This window comes from Trachymyrmex cornetzi, unplaced genomic scaffold (assembly GCF_001594075.2).
Source record: "Trachymyrmex cornetzi isolate Tcor2-1 unplaced genomic scaffold, Tcor1.1 scaffold383, whole genome shotgun sequence".
In the NCBI taxonomy this organism is placed as follows: Eukaryota; Metazoa; Arthropoda; class Insecta; order Hymenoptera; family Formicidae; genus Trachymyrmex; species Trachymyrmex cornetzi.
In genome coordinates, this window is record NW_017298564.1 from 89,962 (window position 1) to 109,845 (window position 19,884).

At 39.4% G+C, this 19,884-nt stretch overlaps 1 protein-coding gene across 1 annotated transcript in view; it reads right to left on the minus strand.

The window, feature by feature from the left end:
- The window catches only part of LOC108763779 (hormone receptor 4-like), a 62,556-nt gene extending 51,212 nt beyond the window's left edge, over positions 1–11,344 (minus strand). The window contains exons 1-2 of the mRNA XM_018511649.1: positions 10,528–11,344; positions 7,201–7,519 (exon numbers count right to left, since the gene is read on the minus strand). Coding sequence (XP_018367151.1) covers positions 7,201–7,251 — 51 coding nt within the window. The 5' untranslated portion in view covers positions 7,252–7,519; positions 10,528–11,344. The remainder of the gene's footprint in view (positions 1–7,200; positions 7,520–10,527) is intronic.
- Positions 11,345–19,884: the final 8,540 nt, after the last annotated feature.

Consider the following 19,884-nt stretch of genomic DNA (forward strand, 5'->3'; position numbering starts at 1 on the left):
CTTTTTAGTACAGCATTTTCTTATTTTTACCAACATGAGAAAATACGGTATTAAAAATTTCTAAAAAAATTCTCAGAACTTTATGAGAAGAAAATAATTTTTGTCTCTTGCAGTTTTTCTGTAAAGTTGATAGTATTTGAGTAAAAAATTATTCAAGGCTAATATTTTGCAATTTTTAGTAATTAATATTTTGTTAACTACTGCGAAAATTGCAAAATGGTAGAAGACTTTTCGACTCAGTTTAGTCCGCTCTATCTACACAAAAGTGATTGGCAAAAAAGGTCGAGACACCCTGTATATAGGTATATATAAAATTGTTAATTAAACGCGTCGTATTAATGTTAATTCCGATTATGTAGGTAATGTCATTACAGATGTTGTATAAACACTTTGTATCTTTGGCATCAACACAATACCGACAGATATACGGAAAGAAAAATTTTACCAAAAGTTTTTAAGTTAAAAATTTAATAGATACAGATCAGAAAATATTTTTGTCCGATCATCAAAATAATTATGAAACTTAATAGGAAACTTAACATGATGACCAATGTTGCAAAAAACTGTGATATTCTAGTAACTAGCTTGTGCGTTCTGCTAATTATTTTGTTAATTCAACCAAATTATTTTCTGGTGTGTATCTAACTAACTAAATTTTTAGATACTTTAACAAATCCGTTCTTTCCAGGTATGCACTTTTATTTTTTACATAGATAGCTAATATTAAACAGGGAACGTATGTACGACCACTTTATGTTTTATTAATAGCTAATTCTGTTCAAAATACTAACGTTATGTTAAAATCATGCAGAAACGCGTGAGGAACTCGTACATAACTCAATTTTATTTTCATCTTTTACCGTGCCAGTAAATTTTTTATAGCTTTTCCGACCATAGCTCATAGATATCAGGCATTGTGTCGTGAACGTCTAGTGGACGAAACGGTCCTGATGTAACGGTAATCGCACGGATATTATAAAAACGTCATATCGCCGCAAGCGGTTTTGCGGTTTCGCGAATTTCGACCGCCGCAACACACGTTCCCCGGTAATTCCCCGATGTCGTTAGGAATCTCTCCGCAGATTCATTACCTAAAGTCGTCGAGCTACTGAGGTACTGTATCCTTGACATCGCACCGCCGCGACACGCTTCATCGGCGGTGTCAGGGGTCCCAGATACGCCGGCTGGAGACATTAATCAGCCCGACCCGCGGCGAGTCGCGACCACGACACGAACCTCCCGCGGTCGTTACACGACGTTAAGTACTCTGCAATACGAATACCCGGCCGTGTACCGACTTCATTCGAAATCTAATCCCACGTCAGTCGATGAAATTTATTGCGCTCGCACGGCCAGCGGGATCGAACATAGCCGTTCAACGGTGATCCGCTGCAGGAACCGCGTATGAATTCATTCATTTTTATTGCATTTTTCGTACGAACAACTGACAACGGGGATGTAAATGGCAGCGAGCGGTTAGCGTAAAAGTATCTTTTATGATCCCGCTGTTATCTTGCGGTGGATTATCACCGCATTTATCGACTTAACATTTAATCTGTCGTTACAAGAATCCGTTGATCTAATCTGCATCTTGTAGTGTGTAGATTAAAATAATCCATTAAAGACGATATATTTGTTTTAGACAATACTATTAATTTTTATATAACTTGGAATAGCCACTTGCAGTAAGAAAAATATACTTAAAAATTTATTTGTGAGAAATGTATTTATTTCATTGAAATAAATCTTTATTTAAATACGGTGAAATAAAATTTTATCCTTAGCAAATATAAGCCATCTATTTTATTTTTTTACAATTAATGAGGTATATTTCACGGAAATATGTATTTTCGTCAAAATCAAATTTTTTTGTAACTAATAAATATCGAAAAAACATCGTAAATGACATTTGCTTTGCAATACTTTGATATTTTTTTCTCAGTATAAAGTATCTATTTCACGACAGCGCGGCGGCGGCGAAAAAATGTGAATATTATAAAATATTATTTTGTTTAACATATTTGTTTTTTTTAATAATTATTCTTTGCGAATCTTTAAATATGCAATTCTATAAATAACTCGTAATAAAAAAGCGTTATAAATTAAAATCTTAATTTTTTCAAAGTGCTGTCGTAATAAGCTACGTGCTTACATTGAGAAAAAGATACTTAAAAATTTATTTATAGGAAATATGTTTATTTCACTGAAATACATTTTTATATTTAAATACGACGAAAAAAAATTTTATTTCTAGCAAATAAGCCATCTATTTAATTTTTTTGCAATTAATAATGGGACGTATTTCGCAGAAATATATATTTTGTCATCAGGATCAAATTTTTTCATAACTAATAATTATCGAAGAAACGTCGTAAGTAAGATATGTTTCGCAATATTTTAGCATTTTTCTCTCAGTGTATTTCGTTTAATGTTTTTCTATTAACTTTTTTCAGATAATTATGAATTATAAATCCATATCCATAATGTTCTTAAATACTAATGAATCGAAATAATAATAAATCATTAATATATAATATATTGTTAATAATGGTGATTTTAATTGGGATGTGAAAACACTTCAAGTGATTCTTTAAATAAAAAGAATCAGAATAATTCTCGGTTTAAATAGATAGGTAGTAAGATATTCAAGTTTTTGTATGCAGGATATTTAGAACACCCAAAAAAATTAATTTAATAGTTATTTTTTTACTAGTATATTATTTACTAATATAGTTAAATTTTTTAGTAATCTTTCATGAGAGATAGAGGAATGTAAAAATAGTGAACTTTTTTATTTTTAGGTATCTGATCGATACTTTTTGTTTTTCCTCTCCTAAAATAAGATTTAAAAAAATTGTACCTAAGATACCTACCTATTAGCTTAAAAGTACAATCTAATCCGGCGAGTCCAACAATAAATCTGATAAATTACAAATTAACAAAAAACTAATAAGTTTTTACAGACTCCTTTAATTAAAACAATTAATAAAACCATAAAATATGTATTACAGGCAATAGGAGACTTTGTTAACAAAGTTAAGGTTTATATTTTTAGTATTAAGAAAAATTGCGCTAATAGATAACCAGCGTCGACTCCTACTGCCTGTAATACATATTTTATGGTTTTATTAATAAATCTGAGTTTATTGAACTGTTTGCTACACGTCAAAACATGGAAAAACAGCTTTTTATACACAGTTTTTTACGATTGTGTCATCCGTTCAAGACTCATCCTTTAATAACAACGAAAAACACTATCATTAAATTTATTTCACTGCAGAAATAAGAGGACAACCATTCTCACGTATCTTTCGAACGTTGTCAAATCGCGACAAAACTTCTGAAGAAGATGAACGATCGCGATTTCGCGAATAGCTCGAAATGACTACCGTGAATCCTACGGATTGTTGTCGCGCTGCAGCTCGTTTAGAATGCTGCGCGTCCTCTTTACACGCAAGAAGTTCTTCATAATAACAGTTAATTGGCCGGTTGGTCTGCGCTCGTAAGAGTTCGTGCCGGACAGTAGTCCAACGTGTCTGTCGGTCGAATCGTCCGTCCGTCCGTCCGTCCGTCCATGGCTAAAACTCGCGGGTATTCGAACGTCTCTCTCGTTTCTTACTCGTTTGTCGCCGTAGGCTGCGAATCGCGCGCGTACATCCCCCTTGCAACGTGCAGTTATTGCCGATCGCGACGCAGTACGCAGCTGCGTGCAACGCGGATGTAGATACGTGGAATCGTTAGATGCTTTTCTTTCGCGGTACTGTACGTATCTTAAGGGTACGATCCTCGTCCGTTTGCCGTAACAGTCGGAAATCCTCGCGCGATTCGCTTTTTATTATCGTAAACATTATCGCTCGTATTACCACTAGCGAGGATTGCTGGGGTCTGTTAGTCTTCGATTTGTAAAGGAAGCCACGATTTCATTAACCGTTAACTGAATTAACAAGTAAATGAAACTTGATGAAATCGGAATGAATTAAAAATCTAATAATCTCTTAAGATATTTTCCTTCCTTGAACGATAAATGTAAGTTAGGAATTTTGAGCCTTGAGCTGCAAATTATGTAGCGTTTTTTTTTATATGCTATCGTGCATCTAAATAACGGCTCGTAAAGCAACTTTTTTTTTTCATCGCTTTATGTAGTTAATGTTCTTATGTCTGTTTCTACCAATGCAGTTTAACTTTAATCTCGGTTCAACTAATTCTTCATCTTTTTCTAGTTTTAAAAATAAGAAAAAGGTGAAGAATAAGTTGAACCGAGATTAAAGTTAATCCACATTGGTAGAAACGGGCATTAGTCGTGAGAAACGTTAGTTTTAACTTGAATGCGTTAATTGCGGCAAAAATTGCGACGGTTGTGATTCCAGTGAAATTTCTTTTGCATCACTGTTCATCGAATATATATATATTTAATATAGCTTGTTTATATGCATTGCCTTTAATAATCGCGCAGTGACGCAGCTCGAATAACATTACCGCAGCTAACTAGATATTAAGTATTTCGTAACTTCTGTAATACAAAATGTGAACTTTTGATTAAAATCTGATTTAAATTTATTAATCTTGCACTCACATCGAACGGCTTATTTAATTAACGTCATCGTTGATTATCGCTTATCATCCACTCATCAAGCTCTCCCTTTTTTGCCGCGAGTTTGTTTCGTAAGTAAAATATTTTGGCGTCGCGCCAATGTGCATGCTTATTTTCGATACATTTTTCTTACACTCTTTCAATCTCGTTTTTGTAGTCGGTATGAGTCATTTGAATCAAGAAAAGATTTGCGTGCACGAATTACAGGGACTCGCCTTGTGTCTTTTTTTTTCCTTTCTTTTACCTACCGCCCAATAATGAATCGGTTAACGAAAAAGTTAATGAAGATACAAAATGACCAGTCGCTCGGAATTCTATTAAAGAGCCTTTACTTCTTATCTCCATAATGAACGGTGCGATCATCGACGAAGGTTCCCTTCGTTTGACCATCAGGTACGAGAAATCTGAAGAGTCATCACCGCGCACAGCGAATCTCTTCGTTCAGTCCTGTCCACAGGTAGATAGGTAGGATCCCCTTCGTATATACGAAGAGACGGATGAACGATTAACGTATCGTTCGTTTCTACATCTCAGAATGTCGAAGTCTCGTAAGGACATCAACGTGTACACATTTACAATAACGAAAACCGGACGCGACCGTCCACGTTCCGATGAAGAAGCGCACGGATGTTCTCTTTCTCGATCCGGAAGCGCGATAATATTTACACGGCTACTTGAACACCCGGTATGCACCGCGATGCTTGTCGTAAACGGATTTAACCGCGTATTAAAAGGCGCCAGACGCAGGTGCGAAACGAGTCCTTATTTTCGTCTTTTCATGAGATTTATGCACGCGTGTTTGCACGCAACGCTTAAACAGAGTAAAATGCAAATGACTCTTTTTTTTATTAGTCTTTGTTACAATGTTCGCCGCTGTTATTTTAAATAAAATCACCTCGTGATTTTTCTCACTTAAAATCTTTCCTCGCTCAAACGTTTAATCTTATTGCAAAACATTTTCGAATTTTTTAGTTATGCTACTTATATTCATATAATAATGATAATTATATGTTGATCCGTATGTTATGATGTTATTACAGTGAAGGAGAAAAAAAAATAAAAAAGTTTCGTTTCCTTGATCAATTTTGAAGTTATCGTGTTGTTGATCGGTGCCTTTATATTCTTTTTATTGTCAAATAAAACGAGAAGTTAAGAAGCTCTTTGGTCTTGAAACATTCAATCCATTTTATAGAGGTCACGAATCGCGCGCAGTAGGCAAAATGGGTCCATAATAAGCTCGAGGGGATTTATCCATAAACCGTCGAGCTATTAATGTTCCTGGAGAATGGCTTACGCTCCATACTCATGTTTCTCATTGCAGAACGTCGTATCGCGAGTAACGGGGCTGATCAATGCATTTCACTTTCGAGCAACGAGGCTCTTTGAAGCTACAAAAACCCGAAGCTACCCGCGGCGATTTGAATTAAATTTTCATGAAAGCACACACATTTCTTTACCCTCGAAGATTGCCTTATTATTACATCGGAAATGAGTTTAGTGAATATCACAATTGAAAGTAAAATTTCTTGAAACAATTGTTCAATAGATTTCTGTGTGAAAAATTTCCACCATTAAAATAAATGAAGTGGATAATAAAATACAAATATTTTAGCATATTCGATTTAGCAGTACTTCTTTTAAAAAGAATTTCTTCTTTTTTAAAAGAAAAATGTTTTAAACTCTAAACTATCGTAGTTCTAAAGATGGTTCTTTCCCAGGTAGCATATATACTGACGTTATTTGCTATAAATGACACCATAAAGACGTCATTTTGACATCAAAACATAAATAACGTCAGCTTGCTATCTTTGAGCTATATTATTTTCAAGGTTTATTATTTCCAAGGATTTCGCCTCTTTTACCATCAAAATTGAAAATTCATAAATGCTTTGTCATTTAATGTTAAATGATTTAACATTAATTACAGACTTGACAGATTATATTTTTGTGTATGCACAGACTTGTAACTTATTTAAAAATCTTGGCATCTCAGAAATGTTCCAGAAATTCTGTTCATGACCAGTAATAATGCTTCGGTCCATCCTCATTATTTTGCGCTACGGGTGGTTGTTCGGATAAATGGAGAAAGGTGATATGAGTGAATGAACAATAAAAAGAAGAAAAAAGAAAAAGGAAACAGGTAGATAATCTACACAAACGATAATCCATGTGGTGGATTATATTATGTAAATGTTTCAGCTTAGAAATATTATTGCATTCCTTGAGTTTGTGTAATATAAAATAAACAATCATATTATATGTATTCTTCGAATCCTTTTAAAAGCCCATTGGAATAGCGATAGAGAGTTTACAATATAATTAATAAACTAAGTATTAGGAGATAGAAAGTTTAATTATTCGCCATCATTTGCGTCACGAAAATAAAATGTTAACTCTAAAAGTTATAAATATGATTTTGGTATACCATTTAATATAAAATGAATCTGATTTTAATTAGCCTATTAAGCTATAGCTGTATTAAGCTTATTCTGCTGTTTTAAGGAAATGTAGTTTTCACAATCAGATAATTCAATTTAATGGTAGCCGTGCAAAAATATGCGGCATTAGATTTTATTATTCGAAAATATGAGAGTTAGTTAGTAACTAACCGGTGAGAGAGTGCAGGGTGCATTATCGGCCTCGTCGGTACACGTCGACATTCTCCGGCGCCGTCTTCCGTTTCTTTTTTCTCTTCTCGTACTATAATCTTCTAAAATCCTCGTGCTTAAAATGCTTAAAATGCTTGTTCTGGTCGGCTAAATTGTCGTTGTCTTAGGAATTGCAGTTTTCTTTTGACGACAAAACCTTCGGCCTGATCTAGTCTTCGACTAGATGTCTACGTCTACGTAAATTAGGCATCGAGTATTATATCACAGGTTGCTGAGGGTTGTATGGCACGTTGTTTGAAGAAAAGCGGGCGATAAAAATCTGTAAGAAACCAAAGGAAAAGAAAGATGTTTATAAGATAAGATTATCACGTCTATCAACATTGTTATCTTCAGCACTAAAATAATTTATAGCTATTGATGACACCTTACAAATACATTTTATCTATTCACCGTATCATGAATAATCTAATCTAACGCGTGTTTAACGACTATGAAAAACAAGATGAACCGGCAACCAGCGACTATCGGGGAAATGCAAACAGGTAACCCCATGTTTTCTCCGCATAACAAGTGGATGCCGGAACTGGAGAATCCACGTCTCGGTTTCGCCACGTGGCCCGCGGGAGGAGGAGAAGCTTGACGCGCACGCGGGATGCGTACTCCCGCGATCGGGAAACCGGAACCTGAGCGCGCGAGTGAGCGAGCAGGTTCGGCGTTATTCACTTATCGCCGGACAAGGATCCGCGCGGATGTCGGTCAACCAGTCTGACACCGCGAATTCTACATCCTCGCGCGCGGTCTTGTCCAGGTGGATGGTTAGCAAAACCAGTCGGTTTGCTCTTCTCTCCGACTCGTTCATCTGCTCCTACTACCACGGCGGAGTAGGCGCGTGTGAGCGCGCGCGTGGAGGAGGGCGCGCGCGTAAAACTGGAATTCAGCTCGCGGGCACCGCTCTGACGGATAGACAGGTATAATAATAGACGTAACGAGGAAGCCGGACCATCGAGAGTGAACACACGGGACGGTGCCGGTTCTCACTATCTTTCTCTTGCCTCTTTTCTGTCTCTTTCTCTTTCTTAGACTGCGCGTCGTCAATAATGGAGACGCGCGGTGATGTTCGCGAGGAAGGAACAAGACTGGTTGTTAGAAAGAGAAGGAGAGAGAGAGAGACCAAGAGGAACAGAGATAAGTCGAAGAGGGTGGCGGCGGAAAGTAGGTAGGTAGGTAGGTATCTACCTACTACGCGGAAGAAGGAGATTGGGGCGACCAGGGAGAAGGAGTAGGTACGTACTGGGCCGGTATACAACCGCGAACCGGAGACGAGAAGCCAGAGAAGCAGGTTCAGAGGAGCCGGTCTAACCTGATTCTCAAAGGGAACCCTGCATCAGATTGGACCCACCACCGTGGGTCCGTTTGTATTTCAAGTACCTGTACGCCCTCGCTTCGCGTCAGTGGACGATGCCTCTGGAGAACGGAGGACTCCGTCGAGTCGTACAAAGAGGAGGAAGCGTCTTCTTCCGTCAACGCGTCGCGCGAAGGCGATGTGTCTATCAGATCGTGCGTTACACCTGCCGTCGATAGATTCTAGACCTATATACCATCGCGCCGGTGTGCATCGCGGTGTTGCAATCGTGCCGACCGCGATTTGGTCGGTTAGAATCCATGGCGTGCAGCTGTAACGGCGGAATTGCCGTTAAGTGTATCGAGAGTGAATTTCTTGAGATCTAGTGAGAGTTCCAGGTGATTCCCTTTGAGCACGGTACGGATGACGTCAGGATATGTTTATAATTTCCTAACGCTCTTATGGTGTTCATTTAGATGTTAACCGTGACAAAGAGGCGCGATTTTTTTTCTCCGGCTCGCATCTATCACATAAAGTTGATTTTTGCATAGCAATATTACGTGTCACAAATGTATTTTCTCCGGCTTTATTAATCGTATCTATTTTTTTTTAAGTGTGAGTGATTGCTTGCTCTCGGATCCGTGGTTTTTTTACGCGGCATAAACGGTCGACTCGTGTTGGGATTAAGAATAGCGGCATTGAAGTTCTTATACCTATTTCATTGAGTTGCCATAGTCTGATAACTTACACTATTATGATAATACTCTTGTATTTGTTGACTATCTTTCTGTATCTCGATTTAAAATACAATTAAATTATTGATCTAAGTTCCTTGTAATGATGCTGTAATAATACTTCTCGTTCACGCTTTTTTTATTAATCAAGGATTATAATTCTCTGGATTTTTTTCCGTTAAGTTTCCTGAGTAGAACTTAACGTAACACTAAAGAATATTTCTTTGTCTGTGGTACACCGTAACTGCAGCTTTTTTCATGCTTGAGCGAGAATGATGGTCTATTATTCGTCTATTATTTGCTCGTTTTGTACCTTTGTCATCGACTTTGACCTCCGCATTCAGTAGAGCAATGAAATATGGATTTTAAATAACTGAAAAGTTTTTAGATTTTTTTCCAAAATTCAAGATTTCAATTCATACCTAAAATTCTCGTAATGTTTTTGTTCTTAGTAAGTTTCAGTAAACCGATTAGAATATCTTTGAGAAAAAAAAATGTGACAACAATTCTTTAAATATCTTTGGATTGTGTATGTGTCACAGTCAAAGTGTTAATTCAATAAGTATATATATTTACTATAGTTTGTACTGTAGTGAATGTATACATTTACTAAACTTAACACTTTGACTGTGACGTACATACCACGTGCATATCAAAGTAAAGAATAATTAAATGAAAAGAGTATAACTGTAGTTTTAATTATATTTTTTAGCGATGAATACGTCTACATATATTTTTTCGTTAATTCTAACTATTAGTTTAAACTATTAATTTACACTTAAATTTGGGTACATGAAATAAAACGGAATTGTATTATTTAAAAATCATTTGTCTCTGTAAATGTTTCTACTTATACAAAATAGCTACATGTAATTCCATAAGTATAACCACATATATATTTTTACATTTTATCTCAAATAATATCTCAAGTAAAGAGAGTTTATCTGTCTACAAATTGTTACTATCTGATAACCATGTATCACATATCGTAAAAGGTAACAATACGTTAAAATGTTGATAAGCGACGCAAAGAAGTTAAAAAGAAAATACGAAGCATTTTGCCGGCAGAATATCGTGCGGTAACCTCATGGTCTACGATTCTTCGCGTCCACTTGTTCACCGGTAGGTCACCTGCACGTCACCTGTGCGTCATCGCGCAGGTAGCCTCCAGCTATTGACAAAGATGCGCGCGCTATAGTAAGGCCTAGACTATCGTAATAAAACTGATGACGATGTGAAGATAATACTCACTCATTAGGATCGTATTAAAAAGGAGGGAGGAGTGTCGTTGAGCGGTAGAGTAGCCGGCGTATTCGAGAGAAGCTGCTGATCCGGTGGTTGCTTTACCGGTGAAGTGGATTATCACACGTGCATGTGTATGAGGGGAGAGGGGAAGGTAGAGTAGGTGGTAGAAGTCACGAGGGGGCTAGTGGGGTAATGGGGTGATAGAGGGGGGAGATGGGGACCAACTACAAACTACTAAGTGTCCCTCCTATGTTCTGGATCACATCTCAATGGATGATAGTGTCACCACCTTCTCCATAGACCGAGGCGTCTGTCGTCTTGACGAATTCGCTAACGTTGGGACTACTCTTCTCTCCAGGGCACCCTTCTTCGGGGGCCCGCAGTTGTCCGTTTGGTTGACTCTCGTTCTTGACCGGTGAAGCTGTTGGTTCTGCGAAATATTTCGGTAAGAAACTCTCCTTTGATCGCGTCGCCTGTTCACCTGATGTCACAATCGCGATTCACTACGCGCACATTATTACGTTAACATTTCTCCGAGTCTCAAGTGTCACATTCGGTCGTTCCGTTCTCGTTTCGATATTTTTAGCGTACCGTTAAAAATCGATGATCCGCAAATTTGTGCGTTAGTATCCTATGAGACTTGTCCGTATCCTGTTTGTACTTTCAATCGCATAATCGCGCACCGGCTTGACACAACACTCGCACGTTCACGCGCGCGACAACGACGACCGTCGCATACAATCACTGAGAAACTTGAAAACTTGGAAACCGAACTGAACTATACGAAAGATTTTGGAATTTAAACGTTTTTAATAAAAAAGACTAGGACTCACTAACTTTGCCTGAAGCAACAAACAGTATTTTAACTGTTAAAACCTTGGGTTGGACCACTAAACCCAGCAGCTTCACGGTGCTCTCTCGGATCGTTCTTTCGCCTCTCGAGATCAGCAATATGGCCGTCGCTGCTGCCGCCTCCCAGCATCACGCTGGTTAGCTCCGTGCTTCGAATTCCCCCCCTCCCTTCCATTCGCGTCTCACACACGATCGCGCGTCTCTCTACGTCGCCTGCCCCCTCCCCTCTGTCTCTTTCTCTCTCCCACTCGTCCCCATTCGCATGTTTTCCGTCCACGGTCTCTCCATCCTCCCTCGCTCCTGAGCCTCGTCCTCACTCTCGCTCTTACGTTTACCTGCGCATAACGCCTTCCCTTAGAGACTATCTCCCTTCGGCATTTGCGTTTTTTTCTTTCTCTTTCTCTTTCTTCCGTTTCTTCGCCCTCCCACTTCTGATGGAGAAAGACAGAAAAGATGAAGAGAATGGTAGAAGACCCTCAAGCTCTTCTGACGAGCCATCGTTCCTCTCTTTCTTCCTCTCCAAGTGTTCTCCCAAGGAGGACGGTGAGAGTGGTCGGCTGTGAGACGATCGGCAAAGTGCAAGTGGAAGAGACACTGTTGAGAGAGAGAGAGAGAGAGAGAGAGAGAGAGAGAAGGGGGAAGGAGAGAGAAAGACAGATTAATATTATAGGTACAGGTAGGAGGCTAGTGGGAGGGAAGGAGAGAGAAAGACAGATTAATATTATAGGTACAGGTAGGAGGCTAGTGGGGTTAGTGTACAGGTAGCTAGCACGACAAGGACAGTCTCGTAGCTCTTGCAAACGAGTGCGACCAGGATGGAGCTATCTCTCCGCGACGTGTTACACAGATACAAACAGAACATCGAATCATCAACAAGGCGGGATCCTGGCCACCCGGCATTATCGTGTTTCTGTAATCGTCTCTCTCTCTAACGTATTGCTTCTTCATCTCCTCTTTGTTCAGCTACCTCCCGAGAGGGATACCTGACCGAGAATTGCAGTGGGAGGAACGAAGATGATCGAGGTGTACGCACACGTGCATCATCACGTCTCTCCGTCCAGCTTCACCGTCTTTCTGCCTTGTCTCTCTTTCTCTCTTTCTTCTCCTCTCCTCCCCTACTTCCTCTTTTTCTTTCCCTCTCTCTCTTTCTTTTTCGTTCTCTCGCTGGTTTCAGCTTCAAGCCGCCTTGCTAACTTGAGAAGGATACATGCGGTCGATGGTCCAAGCGGGACAAAGACGGCCGCGCAGACGTACGTTATCGCGGCGTCTTGGTGTCCTTCTTACTTCGGACTTCATTCTTGTAGTTTCCGTCCCGCTTCGGCTTTACTACCTTGAGAAGGGTAGCCGCAGAGAGGGCCGCGATATAGAAACGAGAAGGAGGACACGCACACGTAAGATTATCGTATCTGAGCCCTGGCCGCCGCTTCCACCTTCTCTCTCTCCCCTTGTCCTTCCCGCTTCGATTTTATAACGCTCGCTCTTTATCTTGCCACCTTGAGAAGGATATCCACATACCACAAATCGTATAATCGAAAGGGATGTCTAACAGAAGGACGTGAAATCATTTCACCGAACGTACGCGCTAAACAGGCGTCGGCCGAATGATAGTATATGTCTCATGGGGAACGGAAAGATATCTTAGATACATCTCTCTGTTATAAGTTTTTGTTTTGCAATAGTATCTTTTTTTATTCGGCCTATCTCTACGCAGGCTATGAAGAAAGCCTCTTCTGCCTGAAACTGTCTGCCTTGGATGATCGAGGCATCTTTCCGAGTCATCGTAAGGCAGACGCGCGTACGCACACACATCAAATCCTCTCCTCTCATCTCTCTCGTCGAACGGACGTGGCGAACGCGATGAACGGAAGAGAGAGAAAGAGAATGAGAGAAAAAGAGCTTCTTCTTTATGAAGAGAGAAGAGAGCTCTATCGTCTCGTCTCTTCTTCCTTTCTTTCTACCACCATTGCGAGAAAGATGTCTGCGAGAGATTCGCTGAGACGAAGTACGTTCATATATGTACGTCCGATTGATTCTCTCTTATACGGGTAAGAGACGTCTACGCTGGACGCCGGATGCCGAAGAGAGCGAAGTTGCTGCCGCTGCTGCCGTAGTTGCGCGAACGGAGATGGACTCGGGATTGAAAGAGACATGAAGGAGGGGAGGACATCGAAGATGGAGAGAGGATGGAAGAAGAGGGGCGTATGCGTGAGTCCATGATGAGATGAAGAGAAGGAGAGATGAAGAGAGAGAGAGAGAGAGAGAGAGAGAGAGAGAGAGAAAGAGGAGGAAAAGAGAAACTGCATGAGCGACGAAGAGAACGGGCGTTGGCTACGCTACACGAAGGGAGATTAAAAAGAGAAAAAGGACATGGAATTAAAAGAGGAAAAAAAGAGGGAAGTCGGGGAGCCTAAGGGAGGGAGAGAAAGAGGGTGGAGAGAGGAATACGAGGTGGGAGAGAGAGACCTCGTGAAAAATGGGCACCCAGCAAGAGAGGACAGCCTCGGGCTACGTCGCACGATGCGACCCTGCTCAGGGAGGGATTCGTTCCTCGTTCGTGGACTCCGAACGCACGTATGTGGATCCGACCAATCGACGTTTAATCGCTCGTAGCCTAGCCCAAGCGTTTTCCTGGGATGAGAATTTCGAAAGGTACGAACCGAACGGCCTGGACCAATTTGAATTCTTTGAATTGCGCTTGGACCTTCTTCTCGGAGATAGCTCTCTCGAACGCAACGCTTTCCGTGGATAAAGATAATTCAAACCCGCGCGCCTCTTTCCGTGGGAATCGTCACGATCTCTGCACGCTTATGTATAGCGTGGGTGGCTATGCACACACTTGCGTAGGTGGGTCGAATGGTAGAAGAGGAGAAGGGAGAAACAACGATTTTTGAGAGGGGTGAAATCCCTCGTGTGCGCCTGGTTCGAAATACTTTTCTTCCGGCCGATTTCTTAGCTCCACTTTCATGGTCCATGGCGTATTGTGTGTAGCGAATTAAGTGCAAGCATATCCTGTATCGGCGAACGCGCCAGCAGAACTAACTGCCAAGCGAATCATCTTTCAGCATCGCGTTAGACGAAGGATTGGTCCCGGACGAGTGCGTTTACTTACGCGTGGCTTTCTACTATTGACGCCGTGAAAGCAGATCGAAGTCCGATTCTCGCCGAGAAAATCCCTCCTCTGTTCTTCGTATCTATCGACGCGCGCGCGTAGTCGTAAAGTCGCCTTCCGCGCCCACCTTTCCGCCGTATATCTCTCACGCCGACGGGATAAAACGCGCTCACCAGCCACATATTTATGCAGATCACAAAGCGTGTCGGAAAACGTGCGAGGAAGTGTCCATAATTCAATCTGAATCAAAGACAAAGTTTACTTTTCGAGTGACAACGCGCAGAATAGTTCGATACTTCACATTCTTGTAATGCTAGGTTATCGCCACTCTTTGACCTATTACGTAAAATATTGCGCAAAGTTTTTGCTTTCGCAAGACGAAAACGCTTCGTTCAAAGAATATCCAAATTCATTAAATATATTATTTTGTCAACACAATCTAGTAAATTTAAAGGAAGGTATTTTCATAATTTACATATATTTTTCACAAGAGTAAAATTGCCGCTGGTATTCGAGAAGGGGTTAAAGTTGCGCGCGGTTGTGAATACATCATATGCTCGTTTCAGCAGAAGCATCCACTGGCGATTCTGTCGTAGGTCGCGTCACCCGTAATTACGCGCATCCCTCTGAATACCTGCCGACATGTTATTATCGGCGAAATGCGCGTTCTCCTTGGCAAAATGCTCATTTGTCACGTGTACTGGAATGGAAGGGGTGAAGGGCGCGAAAATCATGCTCGGTTCATTATAATCTTATCGTATCTGCGCATTCCCGCCTCTTCGGCGCGAGCGAAACAAAAACCTCCGATTCTTACTCGGATCTGTGGTCGCTTCGTCCTTGTATTTTTTTGATGACAGACTTCTTGATTATCGTAAATGGTTCTCATAAATTAGAATAGTTTGACGAATAAGAATAGAACATCTCCAAGATAAGATTACGATTAATTTACAAAGAATGGACCTATTGTGCGCAGATTAAATAAATTTTAAAGATGTCTTGCTTTTGATTTCAGGCTTAAAGCTTGTCCCTACAAAATGGATTGTACTGGTCGACTTCGGGGGAACGAGCCTTTATGTCGCTCTTAACGACAATGTTTTATATTAATAAATGTGGTCGATTCCAACAGATTTATTTTGCATACTTAACAAAGTAAAAGTGTATTCTAGTTTTTTTTTTGTATAATTGTTATTGGATAAAATATAAGATTTTAGATTTGTTTACAGCATTATATATATATACATATACATATATACATACACATTTAGAATAGTTCTACTTAATTTAATTTACATGTTATCCTTCGTTTTTCGCAATATTAAGTAGTAGAATAAAATGGCTACATAAATTAATATGAAATTAAATATATAAAACCTGTAATATGTTAACAAAATTTTAAAGAATAGAAGTATATGTCAATCAACAAATTTAGCGATATGATGAGAGTATCGGATTATGGCTGAGAATGTACTGACACATTGTATTTGCGAAATTTCCGATTTGCATCGTTTACTTCGAACGAACTTCTAAATTTTATTCATGAAGAATAATTTAACTACTATTGTTCACATTATTAACATTATCGTTACGTGTAAATGCAACATCGTTAAATAAATTAAAAGCACAATCCAGATCAATCTATGGCACTTTGTCTCAGTATCCATCTTATCCTGCTGGTGTTGAGTGCAATTCATCGACACGTAGTATTGAACGGAACATAGTAACGAAACCATCTTGGTACACCTAGAAAGAGACAGAATAATATATGAATAGAATACACTACTGTTTTCCCTCTCCTGAAACAAAATTTGACCAATAGAAGATAATAAAGAAAGAGAGTTTCGTGCCCATATATTTATCTTCCTCTTCCTAGACCCGTCAAGGCTGAGTTCAGATTCCCCACTCGGTTGCACCCAGACACTCAGAAAGCGTTCAGATTCCTTTTGAGTGTCTTTATTGGGCGCTTAGGTGGACGTTCAGATTCCTACTCTATCCATCCGGGAGGATGGAAAAACCATCCGGTTCCTTGAGCCGAGTGGAATGGGTGGTAGTGGCGCATTAAAGACTTGCTGTGTTATCCCAGCATGTTTGACATGCATCTATACGAAAATTTTAATTTTAGATTATGCCTGTTATAAACAGTATAAACCATAACTCAAAGGAGGCCAAGTATTTAATCATCTATTAAGTTTTACAGGTCGGTACTTAGATATTGGTAGGATATTAATCTTATATACCTTTTATCATTATATACGTATATTTTAGTTATATATAATTATATGTAATTCATATTAAATCTGATATATTTACGTTACTGTTTGCTGTAACCGATGCCTGTAGGACACTTTTGTCTTAGCATGCGTTCAGATTCCCGAATCACTCCGGTACTTTTTGCTAGGCTCCGCCCACTCACCCAGCGATCACCCGGTGAGGAATCCGAACACAGCCCAAGATGAAGGATACAAAAAATTTTGCTCCATTCAGTATTGTGGGCGTTTTTCAACAAGGAAGCAGTGAATCACTTCCTTGTTATATTTGCAACGTTAAAAAAGGATGAAACGATTTACCAAGTTACTATGTCCTCGCTGAAAAATACGCTCTATACGTCGATGGTGGTCATTGTGTGCTTTCCATTTGATGACACAAGTCGACACAAGCGTCGTTCTATCCTTGTTGACATTCAGAGAATGACAAAGATAGAATGACACTTGTGTCGACTTGCGTCATCAAATGGAAAGCACCCATTGACATTTCCAAATGAGATTTGGCGGCGACGGCGACGCATGTCGATGTGACACAACGTGGAACGCCATGCCTTGTGCGGGCGTTGAAGTCTCCAGTGTCTTGTTATTGAACGGCGGTGTTCGTAAGCACGCATAATGATTCTCAACTGGTTCACCAGAGATTCATTCAGAGAAACGTCAATGTTGCATCTATTCATGTACGCGTACTTACACGTACATATACTCACGTGCGCGCTTATAGATCGTCACTACCTGTTCGCCGAGAGAGACCGGTCAACTCTTGTCGGTTGCGTCTCATCAAAGCAAATACCGGTGTGTTTACGTCTGGATATAAAAATGCGGCGAGGTAAACGAAAGAAACGACCGCAGGGTGCGCGCGCGCGCGCGCGCACGTGTGTGTGTATGTGTGTGTTTTTGTATATGTAATGAGATTGATTTCTAGACGATTTATTAAAGTGATTTCGTATAAAATATTATTTTATTTTTTTATTCTAGCATTTTAAACACACCTGTGTGAATGTTCTTGCATATCTATATAAGTATCTATATCTGTAAGGATATAGATACTTCCCGTATGTTTATACAGATCGTTACACTGTCAGAAAGAATTTCTAATATCGAAAAAAAAATATTTTTAACGTACTTAATCTTAGCTCAACTGTATACAGTTAAAATTATAATTATATTAAGATTAAATCAATAATTTTTATTTTACTCCCTCGAATAAAATAAGATCGACATCTGGTCTTGAGACCAGTATAACACATATAAATTTAGGTTTATATATTCTTACATTTAGAATGAGTCTATCCAGTGTTATAGGTATACGTGATGCTATAGTATGGCAGCGAAGCTCTCGTGGTGTAGCGCTAAGTGAGAGACACACGAAACGAAAGATCCTTCGAGTTCGAGTTCTGGCTGAGCTCAGTTCTTCATTGCCGAAAAATGTAAGATTACTCCTGCAAACTTCTTTCCGCAAGAATAGAATCAAACGTTTCCTTTAGATCGGTGTTTAATGTTAAATGAAGAATATTTTGTCTAACCTGCATCAAGAATACTTTATTGTAGATTTTAGAGAGAGAATTTTTCATTTAAGAATAAAATATTCTTCTTTGAAGAGAATAAATACGATTGGCTCAATATCGATTTTATTTTATTCTAGATCGAGAAGTAATAGCATTGAATATAGGAATCTTTTCTGTGGGTATAGTTTATATAAATGATAAAAGATTGTAATCTCCTATTTTAAATATATATACATACATACATACATTTACATACACTTTGAAGTGATATATATATACGAGAAGTAGTATTGTACCATATATGTAATATAATATACATACATATATATTTATATAAGTAATGCTATATGCATATATAAATAGAAAGGTAGAGATTTTTCTCGGGGAAGCCATTTAGTTTAAAGAAATTTCATGAAAAAAAAATATGCAAAAATATGGAGAACTTAGTTGCAATATATAATCCGCTTTGCGGGTGAAGCAGAGTTTTCGCTTAGCATCAAGAAGTGATAATTTAAAATACCAGCCTGGTTGATCGGAAAGTTCTGTCCGGCTATCTAATGCTAATTAAATGTTGATATAAAAAATGGATCTGATTTATCCTGTCGATAATTATATTCCAGCGACCGGCTCGCAAATCGACTTGCGCGCGTTTCTTACGTTCGCTCGCGCGCTCATATCGCGACATAAAAGAACTCTGAGCCCGAGAGATTGGCGGCAGGAAGCGCAGCAATGGCGCTCGTGATAACGGTATCGAAAGTGTTACGCATACGAGCATGAGTAGCCGGGCTTGTACCTTCGCGAGGTTATCGGTGGTTAAACGCGCGTTTCGACGACGCGTCGCGCTCCATTCCGTGTTGTTAGGCGAGCTAGCAGCTTAAGCCAATTTCACACTAGTGATTACCACAGTTAGATGTTAAACTAACTGTTCTTCTGTGATTAAAACTGGAAACCTGGCCAGGTAATGTGAATAACGATAAATGAAATATGCTAATATAGATTTGTTTGATCATCTATTCTCATCGTTCCATCGGGAAAGAAAGTCTTTTTTAAATATAAGAAATGTGAGACTATTAATTTATATGACTTACTTAATTATTTTTTTATGCGCAATATTAAATGATTTTTTTCGTTAAATCTTTTTTTTTTCTATTTCAAATGTCTTGTTCTTGCAACTGTTCTGTGATTACATGTTCTAAAGTCTGTGCGAAAGCGGCTTTACGCACGCTGTAATAGAGCCGAGCGTAGAAACACGTGCGTTTAGAGCTCCTCTCTAATTTACCGTAGCGCCACTAATCAGTCGTCGTGGAAAATTTACTCTCGCAAAATATCGGCGTTGCACGTGAACATATCTTCGCGTAAAACCGTAGGCCACTGAAGTGGCGTTTATCGCCCAGTACGTCGTTACGGGAGCTCCGTAACGATTACGTGCGAACCAATCCTGCGTCGACCGGCGTGCAAGGATAATAATTGCCTAGCGCGGACAATAAGTTGATCATCGGAACGACCAGCCGCGCTTCGTACTCTCGGCTACTGTTACAAGACGGTCTCACTAAGATCTCGAAGAGAACCATAACTTAGAAAATAAATTAATCTAGTCTCTAATGAAATTTATTTAATATTAGGTGTTAAACTTAAT